The 20,172-nt window shown below is 43.6% G+C and overlaps 1 protein-coding gene across 4 annotated transcripts in view; it reads right to left on the bottom strand.

Annotated features, from left to right (window-relative positions):
- ttll4 (tubulin tyrosine ligase-like family, member 4) overlaps positions 1–20,172 on the bottom strand; it is a 92,732-nt gene that overhangs the window by 30,979 nt on the left and 41,581 nt on the right. For 3 of the 4 annotated variants that reach the window (XR_007247943.1, XM_048534664.2, XM_048534666.2), the window contains 5 exons: positions 15,417–15,499; positions 12,453–12,581; positions 6,358–6,480; positions 5,733–5,831; positions 1,881–2,015 (listed from right to left, as the gene is read on the bottom strand). Coding sequence is in view for 3 of the 4 variants with exons in the window: in XM_048534664.2 (XP_048390621.1) it covers positions 1,881–2,015; positions 5,733–5,831; positions 6,358–6,480; positions 12,453–12,581; positions 15,417–15,499 (569 nt within the window). In the remaining variant the exon portion in view is untranslated. The remainder of the gene's footprint in view (positions 1–1,880; positions 2,016–5,732; positions 5,832–6,357; positions 6,481–12,452; positions 12,582–15,416; positions 15,500–20,172) is intronic. The other variant, XM_048534665.2, reaches the window with a different exon arrangement.

The following is a 20,172-nucleotide window of genomic DNA, read 5'->3' as shown; positions in this document are numbered from 1 at the left end:
TTTACTGTGGTGGGAATCGAATCCAAGTCCTAGAATATTAGAAACATAAACAAAAATTGGTGGAAAAGCTCAGCAGGTCTGGCTACATCCGGGCAGAAATCAGAGTTAACATTTTGGGTTCAGAGACCCTTCCTGAGAACTGGTTTCTGATTTCCAGCATCCACAGCTCTTTTGGTTTCGCCATAACATTACCTGGGTCTCTGGATTAACAGGCCAGTGATAATACCACTAGGCCATCGCCTCCCCTGGAAGTCACTAGCACAGTGGTTGAGGTAAATAGCATGGATTCATTTAAGGAGAAGTGCAAATTAAATAATGCTGAAAGGAACAACCATGGTATATTAATGGAGTGGGTATGAAGACCTGAATAGAGTATGAACACTGACATAGACCAATTAGGTCAAAATCACTGGCTGGCCAGAATTTTATTGCGCAATCCTAGATGCTGGTGAGAAAGTTGTGGTGAGCTGCTACCTTGAACCACTGCAGTTCGTGTACCCACAATGGCCTGAGGGAAGGGGATTCCATGATTTTGACCCAGTGTCAACAGAGAAAACAGTGGTATATTTGCAACTCAGGGTGGCGGCTGGCACGGAGGGAAACTTGCAGGTAGAGGATTTCCCCCATGCATCTGCTGCCCTTGTCCTTCTATATGGAAATGGTCATAGGTTTGGAAGGTGCTGTCTGAAGATTGCTGGAGAATTTTGTAGTGCATCTTGTAGATAGTACACGCTGCTATTGAGCATTGATGAAGAAGGGAATAGATGCTTGTGGATGTGGTGCTAATCGTGTGGGCTGCTTTGTCCTGGATGGTGTCAAACTCCAAGAGTGTTACTGGAACTGGACCCATCTGGGCAAGTGGGGAGTATTTCATTACACTCCTGATGTGTGCCTTGTCGATGGAGAGTCAGGAAGTGAGTTACTTGCCACAGTATTCCTAGCTTCTGACCAGGTCTTGTAGCCACTGTGTATATGTGACAAGTCCAGTTGAGTTTCTGGTCAATGGTAACCTCAAGGATGTTGATAGCATTGAATTCAGTGATGGTAACACTATTAAATGTTAAGGAGCGACAATTAGATTGTCTCTTATTGTGGATATTCATTGCCTGACATTTGTCTAGTGTGAATGTTACTTGCCACTTGTCAGCCCAAGCGTCGACATTGCCCAGGTCTTGTTGCATTTGAATATGAACTGCTTCAACATTTGAAGAGTTGTGAATGATGCAGAACGCTGCACAATCATCGGCGAGCGTCCCCACTTCTGATATTATGATGGAGGGAAGCTCATTGATGAAGCAGCTGAAGATGTGTGGACCCAAGACTCTACCCTGAGGAAATGTCCTGGAGCTCAGATGACTGACCTCCAATAAACAACCATCTTCCTACATACCAATCATGACTCTAACCAGCAGAAAGTTTGCCCCCGATACGGAATGAATCCAGTTTTGCTAGGGCTTTATATATCAGAAAGCTTTGAGTTCTCAAGAAGGGTCACTGAACTCGAACTGTTAATTCTGCATTTTCTCCACAGATGCTGCCAGACTGGAGCTTTTCCTGCAACTCTGGATTTTGTTTTTGACTTTCAACACCTGTAGTTCTTAGTTTTTTTTTCAAATTTCATTCACTGATTACCTCAGTTAGGGCAATCTTACCTGCTTTGTGTCATAAGGGAAAGTCATAAAAATCTTTATTGCTTTAGACCTAACAGCTATTTTTTTCCCCCCTTTATTCACTAATGATATTTGGAAGTCAAGCTAGGTCAACATTTACAATTGTGCCTATAATAAGCTTTCAGTTACTTGCTTAAGGGGTCAAATGGTCTAGTCCTGCTCCTAGTTGTCAACCCTTGTGATTGATTATTTAAATAGTTATACAGGCACCTTGGAGAGATGTTGACTTCTAGAACCCACGGCTTCAGGTTCTCATCAAGCATGATGTCAAATCCAAAGAGTTCGTGACAAGTGTAACGATTCCGTACATATAAATGTATTTGGCTGTTCACATAAGACTCAGAGCTGCAGAACAAGGGACAGATCATCAATAAATGGTCAAATTTAAAAAGAAACCTCAACTTTACCTTCCAAAGAATGTGGAACTTTTCAAAAAACAAAATCCAAATTTTTATGCAAATATTTTACAATCAGACAGTCCCACTGTCTTTCTCACCTTTACAGACAGACAGAGACTAAGAACGATTTCCTGTCTTAAGTGTGGAAAACATCAAATGTTCCTTCTGGGGTTGATACATTTCATAGCAATCTATTTCTGCACATTCCATTGGGAAATTTTGCAATATACACAAGGGAATGAAGTGAAGGGGCTACCAATCATTAATCAAGGTACTGAGCATTTTAGCCTTGCTGAATTCCTACTTGGTGCAATAGGAAAGTAACCATTGGTTTTATTTCCTTGGGCTAGAAAAGAAAAAAGAACAAACATGCATTCTTTGAGATCCTCACCATGTTCAAAGTAATTAAGACCTAATAAATGTTTGAAGTGTTATGGACAAACCCAGTACAGAGAGCGTAACTGGATTTAAAAAAAAAGGTCATTACACATCAATTGAAGAATTTCAGGAGGGATGTATTGACAAAGTGTGCTCAGAATGGAGATGTGTCTGCAGTAGCTGCAATAGATATCATTGTGTTACAATGTATAGATGAAGGAGAAAGGGGCAGGGTGAGGAGAGGCAATTTAAGAATGAGAGGAGGTCTGTGTGAAGTATAAACATCTGCTTTGACCAGCTGAGTTGAACTGCCTGTGGCTCAACTTAGCACCAATACAAATTATAATGAAAAATTTAATCATTACAAAATGGGGCCCATCCAGTGACCAGTAAACGATACAGTACAAATTTAAAATACAATTTTTAAATGCCCCTTTAAGAGCTCACCATACCATGAAATAATTACTCCTTTTGCTTGCCATGTGGCATCCTGTGCAGTCATTACAAAATACCATTTGTCACTTTCGCTTTTATTCCGCAGACGCCAATGCAAATTTGTCAAATAATGGAATCCATCTTTCCATTGTACTAGTCTTGCACAATCGCCAATGAAAACAAGAAGGAAATTTTAACTCCAAAACAAGATTATCTATAATTTAAGAGCCTGACAGAACTAACAGATTTTAGTATGCCAGAAAACCCAGTCAACTTTGCCCTTCCACTGATCTCGTACATATGTAAACATTAAAAATACAAGATAACAGATTTAAAAAATCCACATGTAGACCCCTGGAGTCTGAAACTCTTCAGCTAAACCTGTAGGAGCTTGATATTTCTCTCTCCCGCAGGAATCCTTCATTAAAAACTCACCTTTTTAACCTTGCTTAACTGCTTTCCTACTGCCTGTTTAGTATCTGATGCTCCCCTTGACTTATTATGTGCATCTATGCTGCATTACCATTGGAAGAGGAGAACAACTGTAGCATGACAAATCTACAGAGGATGATTCCATTATAAATCTAGAAACACAAGGATGATAAAAAATAAAGGTGAGCTATAAAATGGAGGACTAAATACCCTGATCCCAATATTTGTCAGCTCGTGATCCCCCTGAAGACGACATTCGATTTAAGCCCTCTGGGTATAAGACCACAAGTCAACTAATAGAAGGAAGTATTCTGGAGTTTAACAGCAGTTACAAAAGCAATTACCAATAAGGTGTATGACTAGTTAACTTGGCCTTTATTTAGAGGCACTGGCTGAAAGGGGAACATTTCCCAAAACTCAAAACCTTTTCCGCTGCTCTGAACAATATAATGGGATCTTCTCACATGTACCCAAGACATTAGCAGAGACCATCTTGACTAAAAGATAGTATTTCAAACAATACATTCTTTCAACCTTGACCTGGAGAGTTAGCCTTACATACTTAGATCTGACAAAGGCTTGACACTGTAACCTTTCAGCTTTAAAGCACAAGTACTACCATCTAAACAAGCCAACACAACCTAAGGCAGGAACTGATGGCAAAAATTGGACTCTGACATGGTAAAACAACCTAAAGTACTTCACAAAGTCAATCTGAATGCTAAGTTCAAGCTTTGACTAAGGATAAGTCAGGAGCTGGTGGGAAGGTACTAAATTGTGGGAGGGCAAATTAAGGGCAGTATTAAGCAAGAGCCAAGGAGCATTAGTTGAGAGAAGCTGTTATCAGGCAAGTCCACTTTTGACATCGGAGAATTGTTTGAAGACCTGATGAAAGTTCAGGATCAGCATGTTCCAATAAGGAGGAAGGGCAAGGATGGCAAGGTAAGGGACCTTTGGATAATGAGAGAAGTTATGAATTTAGTCAAAAGGAAAAAAAAAGCATATAACACACATGGGAAGTTAAAATCAGACAGGACCAATGAGGAACATAAAGAAAGCAGGAAAGATCTCAAGCCCGGAATTAGGACAGCTAGAAGAAACCATGAAATGATATTGGCAAGTCTGTTAAAGAGAATCTCAAAGCATTCTACAGACACATTAAAAACAAGAAGATAACTAGGTAGAAGATGGGGCCAATTAAGACAACAGAAGGAGCTTATGCTTGAGGGCAAAAGATGTGGACAAGATCCTAAATGAGTACTTTGCATTGGTATTCACCCAGGAGAAGGATATGGGGCATAGTGAGGGTAGTATCCAGCATGCTAATATGCTAGGGCATTTTGAGATCAAGAAATAAGTGGTGTTGGGGTCTTCTGAAGAGCATTAAGGTGGATAAGTGCCAAAGGCCCAATGGTATCTACCCAGGTTATCGAGAGGGGCAAAAGAGGAGATTGCTCGGCCTTGGCTAAGGTCTTTGCATCCTCACTAGCCACTGGAGAGGTCCTGGAGGACTGGCAACTAGCTAACGTTGCTCCTCTGTTCAAGAGGGGAAATAGGGATAATCCAGGAAACTACAGACCAGTGAGTCTCTCATCAGTGGTTCTTTAGGAGAGAATTCTTAGGGAAAAGATTTATGTGCATTTAGAAAAGCCGTGGACGTTGCCATGGATTTTGACAAGGTGCCTCTTGGTAGGTCATCCAGAAGGTTACGATGCAGGGGATCCATGGTGAATTGGGCCACTTGGATTCAGCATTGGCTTGTCCACAGAAGGCAGAGGGTAATGGTGGAAGGGTGTTTTTCTGGTACGTGGCTACTGGTGTTCCACAGAGATCCATACTGGGACCTTGGCTGTTTGTGATAATATGTACATGACTTGGATGAATGTACATGGATTGGTTAGTAGGTTTGTAGATGATACAAAGATAGTTGGAGCTGTGGACAGTTGAAGGTTGTCAAAGGAGACGGCAGGATATAGTTCAGTTGCATTGGAGAGAAAATGTAGATAAACAGCACAGGAACAGGCCCTTCGGCCCTCCGAGTCTGTGCTGACTGTCATGCCCTAAAAACAAACCTGTATCCCTCTATCCCCTTCCTATTCTTCATGTACCCATCTAGGTGCCTCTTAAATGTCTTCAATGGTAAAGAGAAAGGGCAAACAGAGTTTAATCCAGGTGAGTGTGAGGAGCTACATTTTGTAGTTGGGGGAGAAATTTTAACCCCAGTCTGCTCAATGTTTAATTTGATAAAAATGCACCTTTTGAAGAAAAAAAACCATCTAACATAAAAGCGCTCCTCCTCACAACATACTAACATGCAAAGTGCTAACCTTTATTTAAGAATGACAGGAGAACTGGATTTGAAATCTCTAATTCTTGAAGTTTATGGTTATTCTCCATAAAGACTGTTCTGATTACTCACGCAATTATGGTTTTGATGATCACATCCTTTATTTGTTCCCACAACAGGTCAGTCCTCACTCCCTTCTGACTCAGATACGCCCACAATGCCTTAAGGCTCCTACATATTAAATACAGCAAAATATTAACTCAGGCCATGAACTGAACCACAAAACTTTCGATCTGTATACTCCAGGAATAATATTATTGTGTTTTGAAGAAGTCTGTAGATTGCAAAAAAGGGAGACAAGGAGATTTGAATGCTGCCTCAATTTCAGCAGAATGAAAAATACAGGACAGAAGGATACTGTGCATAGCAGTGAGGAAAACAAAGAAAATTCACAGGTACACAATCTTAGCATTAATAATAGATGAAAAATCTTACAAACAGCAGAGAAGGCAGACTGAAAACACAACAAAGTCTGAAATTAGCAGTGACGATTAAGAAATACTAAGGTTGGGGGAGATGCGCGATGCCACCAACCTGCAAAGAGTCAGCAGCACAAAACCTAATTAAGAAACTGTTGGCATTAACACACAATGGAGTTGTGTACATACACCATCATAGTTCGAATACACCAGCTTTTCCTAGGCATAGCCAATAAGTTCAGATTTAAGACAGATCCCCAGGAAACCTACACTCTTACCATTTATGACCTTGACAGAGCTTTCCATCGCTGTTGGGCTTGTACTCAGCATTTAGTTTATTCACACTGTAGTTTGTAAGGTGCATAAACTTGTTACCAAGGCTCTTCATGGAAGATGAATACCTGAGCAGAACAAAAAATAATATTACCCACAATCAATAGTGGGAGGCCTACAGTTAAAATATCAGAGGCAAATACCAAAGAACATTATTCAATCAATACGGCACCGATATTATAGTATAGACTGCTTTGAACTGGATGCGCAGTGTGTTGTTGAGACTGGGATCATCCAGACAAATAAAGAGTATTACACCAGCCATCATAATGCAAAGGTGGAGTTTTGGTTATCTTTGTTAACAAAGGGTATGAGCCTATTGGAGACTGTTCAGAGGAGGTTTATTAGATTGATGTCTAGAAATGAGCAAGTTTTCTTAGAGGACAGGTTGGATAGATGTAGGTTATTTTTGGAGTTTAGAAGAGTGACCTAATTGATGTATTGAAGACATTTAGGCTCTTAGGATCAGAGATAACAGGAACTGCAGATGCTGGAGAATCTGAGATAACAAGGTGTGGAGCTGGATGAACACAGCGGGCGAAGCAGTATCTTCGAAGCAGGAAAGCTGACGCTTTGGGCCTAAATGTGCTATCTAGGCTTTTGGGCTGATTCCTTTTGTGAGCAAGTGCCAAACTATAAAAGAGAAGACAGTTTCACAAGTCAGAGGTCATCATTTTATGACAGCGTTGAGTGAAATTTTATTTCTAAGGCTGAGGTAGATTGATTCTTTGTCAAACAAAAATCTAAGGTTATCTGGGATTAGACAGGCGTGCAGAATTCAACAAGTTAATAGGTCAGTCCGGGGAGGACGGAGAGCTCAAGGAAGCAGGATGTAGTTGGTAGGTGGGAAATAGAGGCGCAGCTTGAGGTGGGAGGAGGGGATAGGTGAGAGGAAGAGCAGTTTAGGGAGGCGGGATGAGCCAGGCTGGTTTTGTGATGCAGTGAGGGAGGGGGAGATTTTGAAGCTTGTGAAGTCCACATTGATACCATTGGGCTGCAGGGTTCCCAAGCGGAATAGGAGTTGCTGTTCCTGCAACCTTCGGGTGGCATCATTGTGGCATCGCAGGAGGCCCATGATGGACATGTCGTCTAAGGAATGGGAGGGGGGAGTTAAAATGGTTCGCGACTGGGAGGTGCAGTTGTTTATTGCAAACCAAGCAGAGGTGTTCTGCAAAGCGGTCCCCAAGCCTCCGCTTGGTTTCCCCAATGTAGAGGAGGCCACACCGGGTTCAGTGGATACAGTATACTACATTGGCAGATGTGCAGGTGAACATCTGCTTAATATGGAAAGTCATCTTGGGGCCTGGGATGGGGGTGAGGGAGGTGGTGTGGGGGGGGGGGAAGTGTAGTACTTCCTGCAGTTGCAAGGGAAGGTGCCGGGTGTGGAGGGGTTGGAGGGAAGTGTGGAGCAGACAAGGGAGTCACGGAGAGAGAGTGGTCTGACCGGAAGGCAGACAAGAGTGGGGATGGAAAAATGTCTTGGGTGGCGGGGTCAGTTTGTAGATGGCCGAAGTGTCGGAGGATGATGTGTTGTATCCGGAGGTTGGTGGGGTGGTACGTGACGACGAGGGGGATTCTCTTAGGGCGGTTATTGCAGGGGCGGGAAATGTGGGAGACACGGTCAAGGGTGTTCTCGACCGCTGTGGGGGGGGGGGGGGGGGGGTTGCAGTCTGGGATGTGCGGGAGTGGAATGCCTCAACCTGGGAACAGATGTGGCAGAAGCGAAGGAATTGGGAATAGGGGGTGGAATCTTTGCAGGGAGGGGGGTGGCGTTGGGTGGGAGGAGGTGTATCCTAGGTAGCTGTGGGAGTTGGTGGGCTTGATGTAAGCATCAGTTTCTAGCTGGTTGTCTGAGATGGAGACAGAGGGGTTCAGGAAGGTGAGGGATGTGTTGGAGATGGCCCAGGTGAACTTGAGGTTGGCGTGGAAGGTGTTGGTGAAGTGGATGAACTGTTCGAGCTCCTCTGGGGAGAAAGAGGCGGCGCAGATACAGTCATCAATGTAACGGAGGAAGAGGTGGGGTTTGGGGCCAGTTCCACGTAACCTACAAAGAGGCAGGCATAGCTTGGGCCTATGTGGGTACCCATGGCCACCCCCTTTGTCTGTAGGAAGTGGGAGGAATCGCAACAGAAGTTGTTGAGGGTGAGGACAAATTCGGCTAGGCGGATGAGGGTGTCGGTGCAGGGGGAATGGTCGGGCCTGCAGGACAGGAAGAAGCGGAGGTCCTTAAGGCCATCTGCATGAGGAATGCAGGTGTATAGGGAATGGACGTCCATGGTGAAAATGAGGTGTTGGGGGCCAGGGAATTGGAAGTTCTGGAGGAGGTGGAGGGCGTGCGTGGTGTCATGGAAGTAGGTGGGGAGTTCCTGGACGAAGGGGGAGAAAATGGAGTCCAGATAGGTGGAGATGAGTTCGGTGGGGCAGGAGCAGGCGGAGACAATTGGTCGGCCAGAGCAGGTGGGTTTGTGGATTTTGGGAAGGAGATAGAAGCGGGCGGTGCGGGGTTGGGGAACAATGAGGTTGGAGGCTGTGGGTGGGAGGTCGCCTGAGGTGATGAGGTCATGGATGGTATTGGAGATGATGGTTTGGTGCTCGGGAGTGGGGTCATGATCAAGGGGGTGGTAGGTGGTGGTGTCGGAGAGTTGGCGTTTGGCCTCGGCGATGTAGAGGTCAGTGCGCCATACTACAACTGCGCCTCCCTTGTCTGCGGGTCTGAGGGTGAGGTTGATCCCGCTTCCTTGACCTGTCTGTCCTCCCCGGACTGACCTATCCCCTCCCCACCTATACTCTCCTCTCCTCACCACCTATCTTCTCCTCTATCCATCTTCAGTCCGCCTGCCCCTATTTACCTTAGAACCCTCTCCCCATCCCCCTCTCTCATGAAGGGTCTAGGCCTGAAACGTCAGCTTTTGTGCTCCTAACATGCTGCTTGGCTTGCTGTGTTCATCCAGCTACACACTTTGTTGTCTATAAACTGTGTGCTTTTTGAACAAAATCAAATGTATCTGCAAATACAAACACACCACAGATTTGCACGCAGCACGCGAGAGGGGAAGGAGAGGGCCAAATGGAGACAGGGAAGGAGAGTGCGCATGCATGAGAGTGAGACAGAGACACCAACACCGAGACAGAGAGAGTGCGATAATGTATTGAAGGCTGGGAAGAACATAGCGTAGTTTCTCCACTCCTGGGAAGTACATTATCGACGAACACCTCGCCAAGATCTCCCCCATGCCTCCACTTCTCACTTTCAAAACAACTACCCAACCTTAAACAGACCATTGTTCGCAGAAAACTGCCCAGTCTTCAGGACACATCGACCACAACACTATACATCGACATCATGGCAACCTCTTCAAGACATGTCAGATCTTCGACATGGACATTATTATCACACATGGGAACACCACCCACCATGTGCATGGCAGATACTCATGTTACTCGCCCAATGCTGTCCAACTGATATGCTGTCGGCAAAGATGCCCCAAAGCCTGGTATATTGGCAGAACCATGCAGATGCTATGACAATGGATGAATGGACACCATGTAACAATGACCAGACAGGGGCATTCCCTCCCAGTGGGGAAGCACTTCAGCAGTCTGGGAAATTTGGCCTTGGATCTTCGGGTAAACATCCTTCAAGGCAGACTCAGGATACACAACAATGCACAGTCGCCGAGCAGAGGCTGTTAGCCAAGTTCAGTACTCACGAGAATGGCATTAACTGAGATCTTGGGCTCATGTCACGCTACAGGTGACCTCACCACTTGTGAATGCACAGATCCTCTCTCGAGTTCTTTGAGAAGGTGACCAAACAGGTAGATGAGTGTAAACCGGTTGATGTGGTGTATATGGATTTCAGCAAGGCATTCGATAAGGTTGCCCACAGTAGGCTATTGTACAAAATGCAGAAGAATGGGATTGTGGGGGATATAGCAGTTTGGATCAGAAATTGGCTTGCTGAAAGAAGACAGAGGGTATAGTTGATGGGAAATGTTCATCCTGGAGACCAGTTACTAGTGCTGTACCGCAAGGGTCGGTGTTGGGTCCACTGCTGTTTGTCATTTTTATAAATGACCTGGATGAGGGCGTAGAAGGATGGGTTAGTAAATTTGCAGACAACACTAAGGTTGGTGGAGTTGTGGATAGTGACGAAGGATGTTGTCGGTTACAGGCAGACATAGATAAGCTGCAGAGCTGGGCTGAGAGGTGGCAAATGGAGTTTAATGCGGACAAGTATGAGGCGATGCACTTTGGTAGGAGTAACTAGAATGCAAAGTACAGAGCTAATGGTAAGATTCTTAGTAGTGTAGATCAGCAGAGAGATCTCAGTGTCCATGTACACAGATCCTTGAAAGTTGCCACCCAGTTTGACAGGGTTGTTAAAGAAGGCATACATGTTTTAGCGTTTATTAATAGAGGGATTGAGTTCCGGAACCAAGATGTTATGCTGCAGCTGTTCAAAACTCTGGTGCGGCCGCACTTGGGAGTATTGCGTACAGTTCTGGTCACTGCATTATAAGAAGGATGTGGAAGCTTTAGAAAGGGTGCAGAGGAGATTAACTAGGATGTTGCCTGGTATGGAGGGAAGGTCTTACAAGGAAAGGCTGAGGGGCTTGAGGCTGTTTTCGTTAGAGAGAAGGTGGTTGAGAGGTGACTTAATTGAGACATAAGATAATCAGAGGGTTAGATAGGGTGGATAGGGAGAGCCTTTTTCCTAGGATGGTGTCGTCGAGCACGAGGGGGCATAGTTTTAAACTGAGGGGTGAAAGGTGTAGGACAGATGTCAGAGGTAGTTTCTTTCCTCAGAGTAGTAAGAGTATGGAACACTTTGCCTGCAACAGTAGTAGATTTGCTAACTTTAAATACATTTAAGTCGTCATTGGACAAGCATATAGATGTACATGGAATAGTGTAGGTTAGATGGGCTTCAGATTGGTATGACAGGTCGGCACAACATCGAGGGCCGAAGGGCCTGTACTGTGCTGTAATGTTCTGTGTAAGCGCGTGCGGACACATGAATCTATGGGGTGTTAGCAGACATATTCTATTTTGTTCAAAAAGCACATAATTGGCACAGTCGCTCAGTCACTGTGGCATTTTGTAAATTCCTACTTTAGAAATAAAACCAGTCTGACTCCAAAGTCAAAACACAAACTGATTCTAAACAAGGCCTCACACCTAACATGCATTATCTGACCTAAAATGTCACCTCTTCCTTATACCGATAACACTTAGTTCTCACAGGACAGTGATTGGAAAGGAATTCAAGGATTTACACATACATATTACTCAATTAAAACCTTCTAACTGATTCAAGATTAAAACCATCTTAGTTTTGTTTAGCACACCCTCAATACAGATGTGACCCTTTGATCTTTTACTTATAAATTCTGTCTGATACTACCTCTCTCACTAACACCCGAAGCAGGAGTAAGGCTCCAAAAGCTTATGTTTTCAAATAAACCTGTTGGACTATAACCCGGTGTCGCGTGATTTCTGACGGTGAACGGGAAAGCAGATCTGAAGGGCTCAATGTGCTAATTCTGCTCCTAATTTTTAGATGTTCAAATAAGAACAAGATGGTGAAATAAAACGACAAGCAAGAGGAACCTCAGACTTGTGCTTATGAACGCTTTGGAAATGCTCTATATACCACTCAATGTGCATTTGGTCTCCATAGTGCAGAAGGGCTGCATCAGGAATAGGTAGTGCAGTATACTAAACGTAGAGGTAAATCATTGAAATGGTTAAAACACCCATCTGTGCTTTAGCTATTTGATGCAACTGGCTGACGGAGATTATTGTACTATCCCAGGAACAACTTTCAATAATTAGTGTTACTGTTCTAAGCTAATAGCTAGACAGCATTATGAATTAAAATATTTTCTATAACTTCAATTTAACAACAACAATGCCTGTGAGAAAAGGTGATTAGCAGTGCTTCAGGCAAGACCAGTTACATCAGCCCCACCAGACCAATTAAAAGTAAGCGATTATCTATTTCCACCCTCTAACCTTGCTCTTTTCAAAAACTTACTTGCAGCTTGCAAAACGGACCAAGCCGTCTGTAAACACGTAGATCCGAAGAGGATCATAAGAGGTCACGTACACGTAAATTCTCAAATCAAACTTGCTCTCGCCAATGAGGTAGGGTTTGTGCAAGTATCTAGTGTTAAGAAAATAAAGTGGAATTTACAACAATTTATTGAAAAGCAAAATAAGACAACATGATTGGCGATGTCAACACTTTGCAAAGATAGCCAACAGATTATGCGGAAAGACAAGCCTCCTGGCCCTGATGGAACACATCCTGGGGTACTAAAAGAGATGGCAGGAAAAGCAGCAAATGTGTTGCGGTCATTTTCCAAAATTCACTGGACTCTGGGGCAGTTCCAGCAGATTGGAAAAAAGCAAATGGGATACCACTGTTTAAAAAAGGGAGACAAATGATGGGGTATTATAGGCTGGTTAGCTTAATTTCTGTAATGGAGAAAATGCTTGAGTCTAACATCAAGGAAGAAATAGCAAGACATCTAAGATAGAAACTGTCCCACTGGGCAGACGCAGCACAAGTTCATGAAGGGCAGGTCACGTTTAATTAATTTGCTGGAATTCAATGAAGACATTAACAACCCAGTGAACAACAGGGACCCCATGGATGCGGTGTATCTAGATTTACAAAAGGCATTTGACAAGGTGCTGCACAAAAGACTGCTGCATAAGATAAAGGTGCACTGTGTTACTAACAATGTGTTAGCAAGGATAGAGGATTGGTTAACTAATGGGAAGCAAAGAGGGGGGAATTGCTTGCTTTTCTGGTTGGCGATCAGCAGACAGTGGTGAGCCTCAGGGATCAGTGCTGGGATCGCATTTGATTACAATTTATACACATGATGTGGAGTTGCAGTTGTGTCAAAGTTTGTGGATGACATGAAGATGAGTGATAGAGCAATGCGTACAGAGGGAAATGTCAGGCATTTATAATTTAGAAGGCTTTTGATAAGGTCTCACAGTAAGTTAGTAAATAAAATTAAAGCACATGGGATTGGGGGAATATACTGGTATGGATTGAGAATTAGGTAACAGGTAGAAAGCAGACAGTAGGAATAAGCAGCTCACTCTCATAGCAGGCTGTTGCTAGTGGGGCACTGCAAAGGTCCAAAGCTGTTCACAATCTTAAACAATTTGGACGTAGGAGTAATTCCAATACTTCCAAATCTGATGACGACACAAAAGTGGGTAGGAATGCAACTTGTGAGGTGGCTTCGAGGAGGTTTCAAGACGAGTTTGGGCTCAGTGAATGGGCTACAGTATGACAGATGGAATATTATGCAAGGATGGAGGTTGTGAAATGCTGATATCCAAAAGAATTTTGATCCTTATTCTCAAGTCACTAAAAACTAGTCTGTAGATGCAGCAAGGAAAATGCTATGTTCACATTCAGTTCAAGGGGATTTAAGTATGGCATAAAGACTTGCTGTAGTTGTATAATGCCTTGGTGAATCGCATCTGAAATAGTGTGAACAGTTTGTGTCCCCGTTTCAAAATAAGGATACACGTGACATGGAGGCTCACCAGATTGATATCTGGGATGGTGGGCTTGTCTAATAAGGAGATTGTTGAAACTGGGTCAGTATTCTCCAGAGTTGAGAACTCTGAAAGGTGATCTCACTGAAGCTTAAAAAATTCTTACAGAACATAACGAAGTCAACATAGATAGGCAATTCTAAAACCAGGGAACATAATCTCAGGATAATAGGTAGACCATTTGATCTTGAGACAAAAAGGAATTTCTTCACTCAGTGGGTGATGAATGTTTGCAATTGTCTATCCCAGAGGGCTGTGGAAATTCAATCACTAAGAAGCTTTGTGACATAAATAAGTAGGGTTTCCGGACACTAGCACATTAGGGGATATGGAGATAATACAGGAAAATGGCATTTATATGGAGGTAATCAGCCATGATTCCAGAATGGCAGGGCAGTCTTGATGGGCTGATTGTAGGAGCACAAGTAGGCCATTCTCCAAATCGGTCTTGACCAAGTTTCTGCATAACTGAGGCAAAGATCCTATCAACTTCGTACTCCAACCTGGTCAAGGTAAAAGTCAACAGTCAATTAACCATTTTGCTACAAGCTGAGGTACATGGGCAGTCAAATGCCTCTGTTCTTCCAAAAATCCTTAATGTCTCAACATTCACAGCCCATTTAATTTTCTCAGATTTAAAATGGCAGCCTTCACTCTTGCACACAATGAATTCCAGCTGCCATAGATAACTTGCAACTTCTTGCTATCTACACAACCTAACATGCCTCCTATCATAGTGCAATCTTCAAATCTAGAGAAACAACATCGTGAATGATCTAAAGTCTTCATGAAATGTTGACACCTCGGTATGGATCTGTAGGGGAGCACTACTTGTGATATGCCAGCAGAGAACATTCCTTTTATTCCTGCTTTCTATCTCCAAACTAACTTCCAAGCAATATCACAAGATTAACACCAATTCCAGGTCTCTTATTTTTACTGATGATCTCTAGCGCAAAACTCTTATCAAATGACTGAACATCTACACAGACAACACCCATACTGAACTGCGGCTTTCTCTACAAAACCACAAACTCTCATAAGTTAACATACCCTTCCAAGTGGTCATCCCTCTGTTCATGACGACAGATTCCAGCAACTTTTCAAAAACTCATGATAAACTCACAGCCTAAGAATTGCCTCTTTAGAGAATTTGCAGTTTTCCCAGTCGAAAGCAATAGTGAAATTGAGAGCGCTCTGCAGAACAAGGGTTCTTATTTCCATCTGTCCTTTGCCAATTTTCCTTCCCTCTGCTTATACTTGTATTTTTCCAGGTACAAAAATCTCCACCTCCCAAAACTTACCCTTACTACTACAAGTGGCAAACATTTAGATCTGTATAAATTCACACCTACATGTTTTATCTTATTAAAACATATAAAATATACACATCATAACAGAAATAAATTCATACTTCTGAACCAGCAGAGGTCGTTTCTTCGGGATTTGATTCCACCTGTGAATTACTTGAATGCCAATTCCTCTGGCAGATGCAGGCTATACAGAAAACACAATAGAAGGAAAAAATTAAGTAGGCAGATGTTTAATTTTGTTTCCTCTTGTAACAAAAATGTAATTACCATTTATAAAACAGGGATACTTTCATTTATCAGAGATAATGGGAACTGCAGATGCTGGAGAATCCAAGATAATAAAATGTGAGGCTGGATGAACACAGCAGGCCAAGCAGCATCTCAGGAGCACAAAAGCTGACGCTTCGGGCCTAGACCCTTCATCAGAGAGGGGGATGGGGTGAGGGTTCTGGAATAAATAGGGAGGGGGGGGAGGCGGACCGAAGATGGAGAGAAAAGAAGATAGATGGAGAGTGTATAGGTGGGGAGGAAGGGAGGGGATAGGACAGTCCAGGGAAGACGGACAGGTCAAGGAGGTGGGATAAGGTTAGTAGGTAGATGGGGGTGCGGCTTGGGGTGGGAGGAAGGGATGGGTGAGAGGAAGAACAGGTTAGGGAGGCAGAGACAGGTTGGACTGGTTTTGGGATGCAGTGGGTGGAGGGGAAGAGCTGGGCTGGTTGTGTGGTGCAGTGGGGGGAGGGAACGAACTGGGCTGGTTTAGGGATGCAGTGGGGGAAGGGGAGATTTTGAAACTGGTGAAGTCCACATTGATACCATTAGGCTGCAGGTTTCCCAGGCGGAATATATGAGTTGCTGTTCCTGCAACCTTCGGGTGGCATCATTGTGGCACTGCAGGAGGCCCATGATGGACATGTCATCTGAAGAATGGGAGGGAGAGTGGAAAAGGTTTGCGACTGGGAGGTGCAGTTGTTTGTTGCGAACTGAGCGGAGGTGTTCGCCTGGGAAACCTGCAGCCTAATGGTATCAATGTGGACTTCACCAGTTTCAAAATCTCCCCTTCCCCCACCGCATCCCTAAACCAGCCCAGTTCGTCCCCTCCCCCCACTGCACCACACAACCAGCCCAGCTCTTCCCCTCCACCCACTGCATCCCAAAACCAGTCCAACCTGTCTCTGCCTCCCTAACCTGTTCTTCCTCTCACCCATCCCTTCCTCCCACCCCAAGCCGCACTCCCATCTACCTACTAACCTCATCCCACCTCCTTGACCTGTCCGTCTTCCCTGGACTGACCTATCCCCTCCCTACCTCCCCACCTATACTCTCTCCACCTATCTTCTTTTCTCTCCATCTTTGGTCCGCCTCCCCCTCTCTCCCTATTTATTCCAGAACCCTCACCCCATCCCCCTCTCTGATGAAGGGTCTAGGCCCGAAGCGTCAGCTTTTGTGCTCCTGAGATGCTGCTTGGCTCACTATACTTTCATTTATCCAGTGTGATTGCAGTCTTGAATACTGCATGAACAGTAGCGTTAAACACTGAACTGGTCACAACTTTGCAAGTCTTCTTGGTCATAAAGCAAACGATATCATGTAACAAAACCTAAGAACAATAATGGCACTGCCAAATCTGAAACTCTATTATTGACTGGGACATTCCTAAAGCCTCTGTTCTGACCCCTGAATTTTTCACAATGAGTAAAATGGAATGAGATGAACATATGGAAGTGTGACATGAAACTATTTGTTCGATACAATAAGGGAGCTGGTAGGGCTCACTTCACCCCAACTTGTCTAGAGAACACACTTACGTGCATATATAACATAGAATTAGCATAAACTAAATTTAAGTGTAGTCCCCAGTCACTGCATTTATTGCAATTCCCAGAAACGTTCATTTGAAACAAGGTGTCAGATATTAGGCTCCCAAAGCAGGTTTTCCTGTTACCTCAGTCAGAGAAGAGCAAATCCCAGGTCAATGGGGAAAAAAAATGTTTCAAGGATGTATTGAGGGACAACATGAGAAAATGCACTGTGACATCAAAGCATGGATAGAGGCAGAGTCTGTGGAAGGATTTCACCATTTTGCGACCCAACAATGACAAAATGTACAGGAAAAGGACAAGGCATGACTCAAAATAACACATGATTGGACACCTCACATGGTAATAAATGCCTAAGTGCCGCTTCAACTCTCAAATTAGATTAATTGGCTATTCTCACTCGTGGAAGACAACCACATGCAAAGAATAGCTAATAGTAACAGTATGTTGAACCAGAGTTAGACTCTGAGGTGTTAAGCAGAAGTAACTAGAGGATATATATTCTGCCTCTAATGTCAATTTTCAAGCTGTCAGTGCTCAGTGCTCTCACACTGAGCTTAATCTTTACCACCTCAAACTGGTGAAGTGCAACCTATGAGCTATCTCCTATAGCTCCTCCCAATGATGCATGACATGAAATTACTTCACAAAAGAATTCTTCCATGGGACACAAGTACCACTGGCAAAACACTCTAGTTACTGAGTTTTGAGAAGATTTGTAGCTCAGCTTGAGTTTCTGGATGGGAGTTTGCTCGCTGAGCTAGAAGGTTAGTTTTCAGACGTTTCGTGACCATTCCAGGTAACATCAGTGAGCCTTCGATGAAGCGCTGGTGTTATGTCCCGCTTTCTATTTATCTGCTTAGGTTCCCTTGTGTCGGTGATGTCATTTCCTGTGTTGGTGATATCAACACAGGAAATGACATCACCAACACAAGGGAACCTAAGCAGATAAATAGAAAGCGGGACATAACACCAGCGCTTCATCGGAGGCTCACTGATGATGTTACCTGGAATGGTGACGAAACGTCTGAAAACTAACCTTCCAGCTCAGCGAGCAAACTCACATCCAGACACACTAGTTGTTCTCAATAACTGACCTTTTTCCTGGAAGAAATGGACCTAAAGAGGGAGAAGGGGAAACACTTGGAACAATCTTCAAAATGAAGTGGTGACAATCTAAAATAAAGGTCTGTTTCTGACAATACTGCTTTGATTAGTCAATGAGTTATCCAACACACGTAGGAGCATATGCAAGTCTGGAGCGCATGTCACATGTGCAGCTATCAATGGTAGGTGTGTCACTGTCCCCCATATAAAATTAGAGTTCATACATGTGCAGCATTGTGGATTTTTTCAAAACAATTACGAAGGCAGCTTTCTTCTAAAATCAGTGGTGCACATCCATGGCCTTTCACTGGCTTAGTTTACTTCGAGTTTATTGTCTTAAGAAAGGTTGAACCTTGAAGTTTAGAAGAATAACGAGTAAATCTTATTGAAACACAGAACCCAGAAGAGACTTGATGGGGTCCATGCCCAGAGGATGTTTCCTATTGTGGGGAGAGGCACAAGCTAAAAGCCATTGTTTAAGTATTGGAGATCATTCTTTCATGGCAGAAGCGAGGAGAACTTCAGTCTCTCGGAAGGTCAAGTGGAGTATGCAATTTTCTTCCTCATGTGTGCAGCCAGATCTTTAAAGTTTATTCAAGGCTGTTTTTGACTTTTGATCGGACGAGTCGGTCAACTGTTATGGGGTGCAAACAAGAAAAAGTGAAATGAGACATCACCCAAGTGATTTGGTGCAAGAGTAGACTTGAAGAGTCAATGACCTACTCTTGCTCTCATGCTTCCTCTCACCTCCCTCTGATGGGAAGTAGTGGCTGGGAGATAGCTATGATGAGCATTACCCAAAAGTTGACTCAGCAAAACAGCCAGGTTCGTCAGCAGACCTGCACTGGTCATAATCAGCAGCGGGACTGCTGAAAGCCTAAATAATCCAGGAAGTTACACCCCTCCTTTCTGCAACACTAAGGAACAAAGCAATGATCACAATAAAAGCAAAATACTCTGGATGCTGTTCTGGAACAGATGCAGCAAAATGCTGGGCACATCTATAGGGAAAGAAACAGTAAACACTTCACATCCAGCATGACTCTTCAAAAGATGTATGACTCAGTGCCGTGTATTCGTCATGATGGGCTCAAAGCTCTGGTAACAGTTTCTCTTTCCACAGATTTGGCCAGACCTGCTGAATTCCTGCTGCATCTTGTCTGCTTGCTAAAGCAATATTCTATTTTGAGGCAGCACTGGCCTGCGTTTAGTTCAGACGTAATGGGGCGGTTGGTATGAGCACAAGTAACATGTCAAAGGTCAGTATGAGAATGTAGTAGGATAGGAACACAAGAGGAATGACATGGAAGGAGAGGGTGACAGGGAATGGCAAGAGATACCTTCATGTTGCATTTTCTGGAGTGAGATATTTTGCTTCACAGCCTGTGAAAGAACCAGAAATTCTCCACACAAATTAGTAACATGGCAATATATTTCAACAAGTATTTTCTGGTATAACGCAGTTATGAACACTACTGCTCAATATAAATTACAGAAATCCTTGATGATTCTTATTTTAGCATCCCTAAACTTCGAATTACTAACCCTCTGTCAACCATGGCTTGATACAAGGTAGAACCTACTTTCACACTGGAAACCTACAGGAGAAAGCTTTACTTAAAGACTTGAGCACAAATCATGGCCTTACCAGCAAAGCTCACACTCCATGACAGTACAAAGAAATTTTCAAATATCTAAATAACGAGGACATCCCGGTGGTCATGAAAGGTAAAGTATAAGCAGAAGACTTTTTTTAAAAATTAGCATTAATTTTTCAAGTCATCAAAAGCCAAATTTTGCTCATTTCTCTTCTTAGGCAAACCCTTGAGACCTTGAACAACAATTTTCTAACCTGGAATAAATGTGTCCTAAGGTGACTAAACAGTCCAGTTCTGTATGTGTAACAAAGGCAAAGCTGGAGAAATTCAGGTCT

This window comes from Stegostoma tigrinum, chromosome 7, assembly GCF_030684315.1.
Source record: "Stegostoma tigrinum isolate sSteTig4 chromosome 7, sSteTig4.hap1, whole genome shotgun sequence".
Classification (NCBI taxonomy): Eukaryota; Metazoa; Chordata; class Chondrichthyes; order Orectolobiformes; family Stegostomatidae; genus Stegostoma; species Stegostoma tigrinum.
This window is presented reverse-complemented; position numbering and strand designations above follow the sequence as displayed.